General features: G+C 38.2%; 1 protein-coding gene across 1 annotated transcript in view; it reads left to right on the forward strand.

Moving 5' to 3' along the window:
* The window catches only part of KITLG (KIT ligand), a 51614-nt gene extending 39735 nt beyond the window's left edge, over positions 1-11879 (forward strand). Inside the window, exons 7-12 of the mRNA XM_014963307.1 lie at positions 689-851; positions 1737-1832; positions 8117-8226; positions 8720-8796; positions 9076-9159; positions 10696-11879. Coding sequence (XP_014818793.1) covers positions 689-851; positions 1737-1832; positions 8117-8226; positions 8720-8796; positions 9076-9115 — 486 coding nt within the window. The 3' untranslated portion in view covers positions 9116-9159; positions 10696-11879. The remainder of the gene's footprint in view (positions 1-688; positions 852-1736; positions 1833-8116; positions 8227-8719; positions 8797-9075; positions 9160-10695) is intronic.
* Positions 11880-13660: the final 1781 nt, after the last annotated feature.

Genomic DNA, 13660 nt, shown 5'->3' on the forward strand with positions numbered 1-13660 from the left:
TTGGGCATACAGAGTAACCCCAGGCCAAATTTGGCCTGCTGGCATAAGAAACAGTTGTTATGAAAGCCAGAGTCAGGTAAAAAGAAATAAAGATAACTATCAATGATTTTAACATGAACCTCAATCTTGTTGTTTAGTCTGGCATAACACACTTGTTTGTGAGACCTCAGTGTGATTGGGCTTCCTTGTTTATAGTCCTGCTCTTATTTTTAGGTACATTATCAGGGATCTCAACCTGTTTCTGTGCAGTAGTGTATCCCAGCTATTGTATTCTGTTCCCTGTACTCTTATGACAATAGCTATGATTATGTTGTGTTCCTGTGTTCAGATTAAAAGGATCATGTGGAACATTACAAAGTAATGTGAAATCAAGGTAATTTTTTCAGTGAAGGAAATAAAAAAAAAAGTCTTTTCGTTTTCAGCATAGAGTGAGAGAATGCCTTTCTTTCCTTGACAATTTTACAACACCGGATTAATAATTTATTTATATTTGCAAAGCAAATCTGAAGTCCTTGGATCAGAGAGCTTGCATGTTTCATGACGATTGTATATAGAATATTTGGTCTTCTGCAGGTTAAAAATTTGAACTATTCTGTGTCATCTTTGGATATTTTGATCATCTGTTGAGGTGCTGAAATGAGCATCTCTCTTGACCTTCTCTCAAGCTGAATTCTATATTTTGCCCTAGGATATTGTAAAAGAAAATGGTCACCTTTATAAAGAAGATCGCTTCATTCCTGAGGATTTTTTTAGGCACTTTAATAGTACCATTGAGGTCTACAAGGAGTTTGCAGACAGGTTGGATAAGAATGACTGCATTCTGCCTTCAACAGTAGAAACACCAGAGAATGGTAAGATGACTCTCATTTTGGGGAACAGAATCTCAGTATATATAAACGGGTAACTTTCCTTAGATTTCCTTTGATGCTAAGGATCTGATGCTGTATCTCCATGTCTCCTTTTTACTGCCAGTTAAAATTACTACCAACACCGAAGCTTGTATTTCTGTTCTGTCGACTTCTGTCTGACAGTAAAACCAGTGCCATCATTCCTAGTGACATCATTCCTTAATGCAATCTAAATAACTTCACAATATTCTGCTCCATTTCTTTTCATCCCAAATTTATCCTGGGATGTATTTTTACATTTTTCTTCTGCTTATCTTCCATTAATGCTCTATTTAATTTTTATAGTGCTGTAAAGGAGCCTAAGATTGCACTACTGACAGGACAGGAGGCTAGGACAAGTTGTAAATTGCAGCAGCCTCAAGTCACCTCCATATTCATACCACCCCTCCTGAAAAAGGCCATGTTTATGTCATTTTAAAAATTTAATAGGCTCAAGTCAGGCTCCTGCAGTTCATTCTCATCCTTCCAGTAAATGGAGGTTTTGTATTATCTTTTCTTTTACTCTCTCTAGTGACAGCTATTAGCTTTTTAATTAGGGCAACGTATCCAGTTGCACAGTTACACCAGTAATAACTAGAAGCAGATCTGCTTTAACCTAAGAACTTGTTTAAAGCAATTGCTTTTCCAGAATAGCTATTCAGTGTGTAGACACATTTGCCTCTTAGTAAGACTGCCTTTTTTGGCTTAATCCACTTTATAAACAGCCCTGTACCCAAATTTTTAAAACAGCCATGTAGCCACTTCATAATAGCCCTGTAGCCAATCATCTTATATAGGGGGAACTGTATTCTAAGTTACATAATGCTGACACACTCATTTTCTATTTAGATTCCAGAGTCGCTGTCACAAAAACATTTTTGTTTCCTCCTGTTGCTGCCAGCTCCCTTAGGAATGACAGCATTGGCAGTAACACTAGCAGTAACAGTAAGTACAAGTGATTGAATTAATATCTGTGTCTCCATTTTGTTCTGGTAGCTGGTTGTTATGAGAGCTCAAAGGAAAAGAATGTCATTAATTGTGCAAATTAATGGGAAGTTACTTGTGCCGGATGGTGTACCATGTGTTTCTCAGCTGTCGTACCGAAATGCAATGAATTTATCTAATCAAAATTTAAAAGATGCTATCAAGTTACAATGATGTGACAGCTCTCTACAACTTGGAGAGGGCAGGTCTCTTCGTTTTGGCTGTCATGAGGTCTCACTAGTCATATGGCCTCAGCAAACTTGGCTGTCCCAGGCACCTCATTTCAGCTCTCAGAAAAGGAAGTTGCTCCAAACAATCAGAATAGCTGTCCAAAGTCTGGACCAAGGTGCTCACGAGGACAAAGAGGTTGTCTGTATGTTCCATTTTGAGAGTACTGTCAATCTCAAGCTTGACACCAAACCTGAAGACAGTCCCCGTGTTTTCTTGCTGTAGTTGCAGCAGGGCCAGCTTCGCAGTCAGTGTGCTTTCATTTGAGGTCAGGGACAAAGTTACTGCATTTTTGGTAGTCTGTAGTCTTTCTCTGGCATGTCCATCTCCATGTTTCTCATCTGACTTTGTCAGTGTATTACATGACCGGTCACTGACAGATAAGAGTCTCAGAATTGTTGCTGTAAGAGCCTCAACATTGCGCGTCACAAGGGCAGAAGGGGTATGTATAGGAATCTGAGGGGAAGAGAAATAGCAAAGTGTCAGGGACTTTTTAGTGACATCATGTACAACAAAGTGAACACTCTCTGGACCTTTCCATGTGAGGAAAAGAACGGGATTTTCCTTAGAGGTTCCTGAAATGGTGATTAAAGCTTAACCATGTTGTTGTTTTGTTCTTGTTTCCCGGACACATCAGGATGACAATGTGTATCTCTTTTACAATTTCCCCCTTTCACTTCACAAGCACCCATGCTATCTAAATGTGTGATGATGAAGTGTGTGGCTGGTGCTCCTTTTGGTTAAGAAAATGTGGTCAAGGAGGCAGCCTGATGTGGCCAGGTGGGCACAGCAGCAGCTCCTGATGGTCGGACAGATACCACTAAGGTTGAGTTTCTTCTCGTGCTCCTTCTCTTGGAAATGTGTAATCTAGTTACTCTCTGGGTTTTTATCTCTACATGCTATATCTTAGTGGGCTCACAGCTGCTGTCAGATTTGAAGCCCTTCCTGATTGCTTTCTAGTTAAGAGAAGGTGTTAAATCATCATTCCCCAGAACCCTCTGAGTAGAACATTGGAACAAAAACCACCTTCAACTCCTGGCTGCCAGCCTGCCTCCCTGGAAAAGAGAAGTCTCACTGCCATAAATTCCTCGCCAAGAGGTCACAGAGCTGTCTGCAAATAATGTGATGAGCCCAGGGCCAAGTATGAGGGGGCAAAAGAGCACATACCTGTCTCTCTCAGGTCTGAACGTGATAATTTTTGCTGTCGCTGTTAGAGGAAGAATATTCAGCTGCAGCCTGAAGCAATGGGAATGGATCAAGGAGCCAAAAGAGACACAGATAGATCACAGGAGCATTCAGATAAAGGAGTTTGACCCAGTACAGTAACAGGAGGGATGCCAGGCAGCACAGCGCAGTGTGGTACCTGTGTCTGTACTGTGGAGGGGAGTACAGAAGCAGGTTTATTAATCTTGTTTTAAAACTGGAACTGATAATCAAGTAGGAAAAAAGCCTAATTAAAATAATGCAGTAAGTCAAAGAAATTGCTTGGCTGGCCATATGCTGTACAGGTGTGTTTTAACTGATTATCGTTCTCTTAAGCAATTTATTGGAAAATTGGATATCAGTTAACAGCCTTATGTAGAAATGACGTGAGGACTGCACGTCTGGAGCTGGTGACAGTTTGAACTCATAATCAGATTAAATTACATTAAGTTGGACATTGGCTGCTGACTGGTTACACGTTAGTTGTTTGTTTGGAGCCCTTTGCAGTGAGGGACGTGGGCCATCTTTAGTGGCATCTATTTTACTCCCTGAAAATGATCTGCAGTACTGATTTTAGTTTTATCTTGGCTTTATTGCTGAGTAACTTTTCTTTTTACTTAATCTCCACCTTCTTGGAAGGAACAACAATGAATAAATCTTATTATTTCCCATGTGAGGACTCTCCAGCACAGGGGACCCTGTCTGCTGGTGTCAGTACTGTTCTCAGAACAGCACCACTAGATTGAAACTGCAAAAAGGAAAGCATTTGGAGAGGAGAGGAAATGAAACCTGAAAAAAGGATCTCCAGACACATACTACTGCAATATTTTCTTTTTAAATAACCCTCTTTAATTTTAAAAAAGTTTTAAGTTGAGCTATTTAAAATTAATGGTTTCTAGACCATTTAAAAGCCTTCACTGTTTGCAAAAGAACCCCTCCAGATTAATAATAAATTTTGAATCTATTAATAAAGTCTCTGTAGTCAGATTAATTATAAATTCAGCTTAGACAAATCTGAAGTGCATCATCTGGTAAAATCATTTGTGAAATAATTATCATATACATTGTATATAATATATATTAACTAAATTACTTTTTTTCATTTATTGCTACATTTGTTGAAAGACATATTTTATTACTTCATTGTTATTACATGACAATAAAATTAAACTACTATAATAGGGTAGAATCTTGACTAAATGTACACCAAAAGTCTTACCCCAACTAAGTGTAAAATGGAATAATTAATCCTGTTTTAATTTTTTTTTTTGAGTGGCAGTAGTGCTACTTTTATCCTTGTAATATTGAATGTAGATCTGTGGCATGTTCCCACTCCCATCGTTTTCCCCATAAAATTCTCAAAGCGCTGCCACCCACAATTTATTTAGGCTGTTTGTTTTACATGTTTGTATTACATGGCAGTAGTCCAATTGAAATTCCAATTAGCTGTTTAAGTCCCAGTCTTATTGATATTTCTCTGGATCATTATACCATGCATAGGCTAGAGATGAGATGGTTCCTATGTAAAGAACAAGTGTCAGGATAAGAGGTACTGAGTCTCTGCTTTCAGTGGTTGAACCAAACAATAAATAGTAATTGTTGGGGTTTTTTCCCATCAGATGAATCTCATGTTGCTATAATTAAAGCTCAAACAGCTAGAACTTACTAGCTGTTGCTAACTCTTCTCACTCAATTTAGTGCCATGGTATTATTTATATTTTCATTGAAGGTTCAGTGTTGCTTTCTTCCATTTTTGCCTATGATTTCCACACAGTAATTTAGCTTTATTATTCGTACTGAACAGCTCAAAGAACATGTAAACACAGATATCTCTCTAAATGTTTTTAGGAAGAAGGTCTACTTTTATAATTAAGCAAAGAATACCATAGTTTAATTCTATAATTGCACAACAATGTGAAAGTGTTCACCGAAGGCTTAATGCAATTGGTGTTGCCTTCTGTGCCTTTGTTCTATCTTTACAGTTAATGAAAAACTGTAATGAACAGGTGAGAGCTGCTCTGCATTTTTGTAGATAAGATCTCATGGTAATTGCGTTGGAGCTGAGCGCAGGTAAACTGAAAATTCCTTTGAGACATTTACAGCAAAAAAATTGAGCCAGTGCTTTGAATCATAGTTGGTTGCTGAACCATGGCCCAAGGTAGAGAATAGCTCAATAAGTTCATTGGGTGGCTGAGTGACTTTGAATGTAAATATATTTTGTTCACAGCTTCATATCCCAATGTCCAAGAAGACAAAACATAAATCAACATCATATGAGATGACTTCCTTAGGGAATCTTCCACAAGGTGCAGAGCGAGAGCTCTGAGAGATGCTGGCCCGCTTCCACTCCCCTTTCGCACCTTGCTGGATAGAGCCTATTTTAAGTTAATAATAAGCTGACTGAAAAGCCAGGAATTCCTCTGGCGTTGCCCAAGGAGTTCACAAAGCTACTGATACGCCTGGTTCCTCCTATTCCTTCTTCTGCTCTGCCTTTACAACTGCTGGGAGTGGGAATCTTTCTGTGTAGAGCTCTCGAGTTTCTAACAGAGGAAAAGATCTCTATGGAAGGAATAAAAACCAATTGGCACCCAGTTTGCTTTCCTTATCTCCCTTTTCTTCATTAGGACAGAGGTTCCTGGGAGGTTCTCCAGACTGAAAATTCACCAACCTGTTCTGTTTTACACATTACTATAAATAAAAGGCACATGAAGTAGCCTGCCATTACTCATTTCATTCTCTCCAGAACTTTCAAGAGACTTTTTTCTAGACTTGAAAGTCAAATTAAATAATCTGTTGTTGCTTGCTTCTTAAGGTAGCTATGGGTTACTTAACTTTCAAATTAATTCATACACTATCGAGTTATGAAAAAAAATCTGTTGTAATTTTTAAAAGGTAGGCTGGGTAAGGTATCACAGTTTGAATGTATTTAGTCTCTGTCCCTGAGTTGCAGATCACCACATAGAGAGCTAGAAAAAAACAAACATGACCATCCCCATAGTATTTATGTAATTCAGTTGAATAACTCAGCAGTCTCTCACTGGGAAGATGGCTAATGGTATTAGGCAAAGCAGCGTTGCATTTTTATTGACTAGACTACAAGAGCAATATAGGATTTTTCTTCTGAGAATGAGCTGAGACTACAATACAGAGAAGGTAATGACAGAAATTTTTTTGAGATGTTCAGACTGGCTTTGCCCTACTTGAATTTGACCAGATTCCTTGAAGGTCAGTCCTGCAAGCAGACTTCCTCTATGCCTAATCTAGGATGGACAGTTGGAGAAAAGATATGCCCCTCCAGTTAATTTCTGCTCTTAGTTTTAATGTCTGAGCAGTCAGAGGCAGACTAAGCAGTAGCCTCTCTTTTTCAGCTGATGTTCGTTTGTGTAGAACTTTGCTATCTTTTCCTTCTCTGCTGTAGACAGATAAGCTAGCATTGATTTTGCTCTACCAATGTTTCCTTTTAGTGTGCCGGGTCTACTAGTTATAAGTAAAATTGAAGCCCCTATAGACAGAACCTAGAGTTTGTAAACAGTGTATGAGATACAGAGATACATGTAGTATATGAGTATATAAGGTAAAGACCTTATTCTTTAGTTCTGTCTACTGTGAGTCTAGAAAGCACAGCTGAATTTCAGAGATAAAAACAACATTTGTGTAAAAGCTTGCAAAATGTTAATCAGAAAATCCCAGAGAGTTGAAAGTGAGTTGCTAGTTAGGATAATTCTTCTTTCTGAACTAAAGTGTTTTCTTAGAGGCTGTTCAATAATGTACTAAATACACATTGCTTGACCCAGTACCTCATACCGTATATGCTTAGACATTTGCTCTTTGCATGAGTTACACAAATTTCTAGTGTTATCAGTCCATTTTCATTTCTGTATCTAATCACCTACACATTTTCAGTGCTTACAGTTTGGTTCTTTTCCTATAATCTGACAGTGTACTCACCATTTGAGCTGCACACACCGAATCTTGAAATGAAGTAAAACTGTGTGGATGGTGTCTAAACTAGCAGTCTCCTGTGGTCCACTTTGCATTTCAGAAGGTGGATCCCAGGGTGACTCTGTAGGACTTTTCACTTCCTGCTCTTGTTTAAATGACTGGAGGGCCACATTTTAGGCTCTGCATGCATATAGCTTGCTGTGAAGGGGAATGAAATTGCTTGTGTACATAAAAGACTAGGATTGGGGCTCTTCTATATCAAATGTAAAAAGCTATCAAGAAATGGTAGCAACAAAATAATGCACAGCTAGACTTCTAGGTACAAGGGTTTGGTCTTGCTGAAGTAAGCGGGATGTTTCCAGACAGACATTAGAAATGAAGTCAGGTTTATTATGTTAAATTAAGCTCCCTCAAGAGACCTCATGTCGGTCATTCATTAATGGCAAGTCAAAATGTCTAACTGCTGTCAGTGGGATGCGTCTTGTGGGACTTCAGCAAATGCACAAAGTGATAGGTATATTCTCTTCCAAAGAATTATCTTGTGTTACAAAATAAGATTTAAAAATTTATAAACCTCCAACTTTGAAGTTTGGGAGAGAGAAAATTCTCTACAAATGACAAAAAGAGAATTTGTGCTTGAACTATTCAACACAGCCATTTCAGAAAAGGGAGGAGCATCCTTGTGGTCAAAAATTTCCTATGAGTTTTTATATGAAGTGTGCCTCATACACAGCACTTTGAAGCATCTGTTCTGCAATTTACGATACTGTTATGTAGGTGGTACATAAAAGTGCTCTTGCTAATAGTGTTGCCCTGAAGATAGTTTTCTGCTATAAATCTGTCTTCACTAACGAGAACATCTGTAATTACAGAAGAGGCACTTGGCTTCATTAGCAGCTCCAGCCTGCAAGGGATCAGCATAGCACTGACATCATTGCTGTCTCTTCTTATTGGCTTTATTTTGGGAGCCATATACTGGAAGGTAAGAAATACTACATTTAATTGCTTACATAGTGATACTACATTTCATAGGTGTGGGGAGGTGGGAAGAACAGAACCATTCTGCATTTGAAAGCAAGAGATACCTCTTTTGATCTTCACTGAACTGTGACATGCAAATGTAGATCTATGTTGTCAAATTCTTGGATTCCACCACCAAAGTGCAAATCCTGTCTTATTAGCATGATAGCTGTCTAATTGGAAATTAAAAACATGGGATTCCCCCAATTCCCTAGTTCTGCTATTATATCTTGAGAAGAGGATTCTTTTGCTTTTGCCCTTGTGCCCCTGCCTACAGTACAAAGGCTTTGATAGTAAATTATACCAGTAACAGATATATGTTAGAGGACAAGACTACATTTTGCAAGATGACTTTGATATTGAAAATCTGAAGTAAACTGAAACATACAACAATTGTTTAGGGAGTTGTTAGAGAAAGCTTTAGAATATTTATATTTAATGCATTTTCTGCCTAGAAAACACATCCCAAATCCAGACCAGAAAGTGATGAAACTACACAGTGTCATGACTGTCAAGAGGAAAATGAGATAAGGTATATTGTTTCACTTTATATACATATATGCAATTTTCCTTAAAAGGAAATTTAAACAGGTTACTTTCTCCATCAGACGTCTTCGTAAGTATGTGGCATATGTTTTTTTTTCCCTCCTCCCTGAGAGATTTGTAATATTCATCTATAACTAGAAGACCTAGTAGCAACCATAAGTTCTAATACTTTGGGTTCCCTTTTATTGTAACTAACTGATAAACCATTTCATTCTATTTCCTTGAAACACTAGCATTTCAGTAATAAAATACTTTTTTTTTTCAGTATGTTGCAGCAAAAAGAAAAGGAACATCTACAAGTGTAGCTGTTGCTTTTTCTCCCTCAACACTGTTACTGTTTCGTGTACTGGTAAGTTGTTACAGTTGAGAGTCTTACCATAGGCTTAATAACTTCTTTCAGAGTCCATTTTGGGAAAAAAATAAAACTTATCAGTAGGCTTCATTTGTACCTAAGATCTTCAGCAGCTAATGTAATTAATCCTGTATCATTCATTTAGGCATTTGACTTTTTAACCTGAATGTCACAAAATGAAATATGCCAGAATTCCAAAATGAGGGACATCTACTGCTTCACCTTTTTGGCATGAGAACCAATATGGAGAATCATAGAATAGTTAGAGTTGGAAGAGACCTTGAAGATCGTTGAGTTCCAATCACCCTACCATGTGCAGGGACACCTCCCACTAGACCAAGTTGCTCAAAGCCCCATCCAATCTGGCCTTGAACACTTCCACGGAGGGGACATCCACAGCTTCTCTGGGCGACCTGTTCCAGTGTCTCACCACCCTCACAGTAAAGAATTTCTTCCTCATATCTAATCTAAATCTCCCCTCTTTCAATTTCAAACCATTACCCCTCATGCTATCGCTACACTTCCTGATAAAGAATCCCTTCCCATCTCTCCTGTAGGCCCCCTTTAGGTATTGGAAGGCTGCTATAAGGTCTCCCTGGAGACTTCTCCAGGCTGAACAGCCTCAACTCTGTCAGCCAGTCTTCAGGAGAGGTGCTTCAGCTGTTCAGCTCTTGTCCTACAGCTGTTTCGAAGCAGCGTGACCTAAAAACCACAATCCTTAAAGTAGCTGATGAGTGTAGAACAGGCCAAGTAGAGCTGAGCTTCTCTTAATTGTTGCTTACTCAGCACAGTTTGAAAGATACATCATTCTTGCATCTTCTAGTACGTAAGAGTGAGAAGCCAAGGCGAGTGAGGTTTCTCGGTCCCAACTGTCCTCTGCAGAAGGGTGTGCATCTCTGGCAAGGCGATTCTGACCTCAGGAGTTGTGCTTTACTTAACCCACAGCATCTCTGGCAAGGAAGACTTAGGCAGTGCTGAATGCTTCATTTTATATCATGAATGGAAAGACCAGTGTAAGAGTATAGCAGGCAATCCAGGTTTTGCAGATCATCCTGTAGCAGTCACTCTCATGTGTATTCCAGAGTGTTCATTGTAATCAAGTTAGCTACAACTTGAGAGATTTCCAGTCTCCCAAACTGCTTTGTTCTAACATCTGCTCACTGAGAAGGGAAACCATCATCTCTGCATTGGACAAGTTGTTTGATTTTTCCAAAAATGTAGACTTAGTTTGGTATTGGCTTGTCCAGATGACTTTGAAGAGAATTTGCTGCCAAACTTTGGTAGATACCAAAAGGCACAAACATAACAGCTCTGTAAAACCGTGAGAGTTGTTTCATCACCATAGATGACATCGATGAGCTTTTGCAGGCAAGTGTGTCTTGGACCAGGAAAGTACATCTTATAACAAAAATTTTTCTTATAACAAAAATTTTAACAAAAATTGTCATCTGTCTGTGAAAAGCTCTACTGTTCAGTAATACAGAGAGGAAAACTAACCAGCAAAATTGTAATTTTTTTTTTTTTTTTCTTCAGGCAGGTAACAGTTCCATGTTCGCTTCATAAATGAAGCAGCTTTAAGCACATTCGTATTCCTTCTGGAGTGACAGACTGAGTCTGCATCTGTTGTTGCTGCCCATGACTCCATAGACGTGATATAGAAATGAGGACAATTTGTGTTTGTTACTGTGAACCCAACACTGAATTGAACAATGACGAGAAGAGTGTGCACTTAGCAGGACTGTATCTTGTGTGAATATCTACCTTGTGTGGCGTTTGGGGATTTTCAATTGCATTAGTATTTGCAGCTGACTCTGCCAAACAAAGTACATGTCCTGAACAAAAAGCATCTTTCAAATGCCTCCAACTATGTGTAATCATTGAAAGTCATAAATACCTTTGCATCCTTAATTTAAGTTCTGTGTCCTCTACCTTACCTTGGTGTCTTCAGATGGAGTTCTCTGAACTGACAGAAAACGCAGAAATGGATACAGATAACATACTCTTCAATATTGTATATAGAACTTGAAAGCAAAACCATTCCATGACCCCATGTTCTAGCCTTTTACTTATAAGGAGCTGTGTTTATGCCTGGCAAAGGTCATGTGTACAGCAACATGTGGTCTCTGTCAGGTGCCAGGTGGCTGGTTGCCCACCCCAGAAAGCTTCAAGAATTAATCAGCGTTGGTGGTCTCTGTTCAGGAGAAGCAAATACTGGATGAAGACAAAGTAAACAGGAGGTGAATGTACCTCATGGAGCTTCGAAGCGTTAAGAGTAACTGCTGGGTGTGTGAACACTGGTGAAATTTCCAGCCATGCCAAGGGAAGTGAAAGTAAAGAGTCTGAATTGCGTTCAAACATCAGAATAAAGACAAACCCATGAAATGCATTTTAAATGCTGAAGGTGCATGCCATTGATACCTTGTCTTTAGATGTATAGCATAGAAAATCTGAAAGATCCTGAGAGTGTATTTAGCTTTTATTTACATCAGCTGTAATTAATGTTTGCATTGTGTTTTAAGTGATTTGTAAGCTGTAATATCCTGGCATTCTCGGCTCTTAAAGTTAATTCTCTTGAAACAAAAGAGAAAGGCTTTGTTTCCCACTTATCTTCTGCATCTATTGTTGTTACAGCATCCATGGAATCTGTACAGGACTGATGTACAGGCATGCATTTTCAAGTAAATTCTAAAAATACCATGGTAAAAGTTACAAGTGTAGTTGTGCATCTTTTCATCTTGGTTCTTTCCAGATAATGGGTATAAATTATTTATCTGTATTAGGGTTTTGTACTTCAGAAGGTAAAGGTGGCTCATTCAGATGGCAGACTGTTGTCTGTCATCAAAGTGACCAGGCCAGCAAGATTCTTAGTTTAAATAACTTGAAAACTTAAAAATAAAACCACCACCCTTTTAATGTTTTGCATTAAGTTGGAGTTCTCTTTTAAGTGTATAGTTACTTAATTTTTAAAGAATTCTTCTGGAAATTTTAATCATCTGCTGAATTTTCTGATAACCATGCATAAAAAAAATATGACATACAATAATATATATGTGTGGATGTGTGTGGATGTGTGTGTGTGCACATGCATATTATTGGTAAAACTGATTTGTCTTTCATACTTACCAAAAAGAAAAAAACCTCAAAACCTTAATATGTTTGATGACAGAGCTTATGTGTTCATGTAGCCATTCAGCATGGAATTTTGTTCCTACTGAGATCAATATTGAAACTTCTTGTGAATTCACTGGTAAGAGGATTTGATCATGTGGAACTATTTTTTATTTATACTGAGGCCTTTTTGCACTTTCTGGGTGTCAGAAAAGGGTCCTTAAGTCCTGCCTAGCTGGTATAAATTAGCATAGTACCATTAACATTAACAGGGCTTTGGGGTTTGCATAGTCTGAGGAACTTCTCTTAGACAAGATCAAAAGAGGCTTAGTGTGAGAATTAGGTCTTCACTTTTATTCAGAAGATGCTGGAGCACTCACTGTGTAAAGAAGAATGATCAAGGTTGCTCATTACTTCTAAAAAACAAGTGCATCCTGACTTTAGCTCTGCAAAAGTCAAACAACAGAATTTCCCATCTGCAGCTCAGTCTCATTTGACATTGTGTAGTTCTTTACACACAAGGCCCTTAGACTTTGTGTTTCAAACTTATTTAAGAGTCAGCTTGGAAGAAATGTCAGCATGACCTAATTGGTGGGAAATTTGCACCTTATTGGTAATGTGGAAAATAACTGTGTATTGATTTTGACAGAGCAGAAAAGTATCCAGAGTAAATGAAAGCAATTATCCTTACACATCTTACAAAAACCTTAAATACATCATGTTGCTATCTCAAAGCAAGCTTATGCATTTGACGTTTTACAGTATTTTTCTCAGATTAGTTAAACAAAGATCTTGTATTTATTAATGTTCTTTGTTCACAATAATGTTAGTTTTCCTAAATGCATTTTTTCCAGAAAATTAAATATGCAATAATGTTGCACATTGCTGTGCCTCAAATTATACTTTGATATTCAAAATGCATGATGTTTTAGGCTCCTTAGTCTACTGTTCAATACTATAGAAAGTATCAGCTGTAAATTGAAGCCTATATTAAACCCAGCTAGACTGCTTAAAAATGTTCACCTTCCAAGAGGTGAACTAGGTATCACTTTCAAGTAGTGTCAGATACTTTAATTTCTTCCATGGAGCAAGGCAAATTTAAGGCTACATGAGAACAGAAGGAAAATTCTTATATAAACCTTCCAACTTCACGTCACAAATGTTCTTTGAATATGCACCGAAGTAGCACAACACATGGAGTAGAAGAACTGTTGTTGAAGCTCGTGGATTTCCTGTTGTCTGCACCCTCTTTTGAGAGATGTGAACAAAACATTGGGTGTTCTCAATCATTTTGCAAAGCAGAAGGACACTTCTGGACATTCATGGATACAGCGGATGGCACAGCTCTTGGAAGTGTGATTGCGAAATTATCTGAAAGTTTCTGTACCCA

The sequence above is a fragment of the Calidris pugnax genome, unplaced genomic scaffold (genome assembly GCF_001431845.1).
Source record: "Calidris pugnax isolate Ruff unplaced genomic scaffold, ASM143184v1 scaffold44, whole genome shotgun sequence".
Classification (NCBI taxonomy): Eukaryota; Metazoa; Chordata; class Aves; order Charadriiformes; family Scolopacidae; genus Calidris; species Calidris pugnax.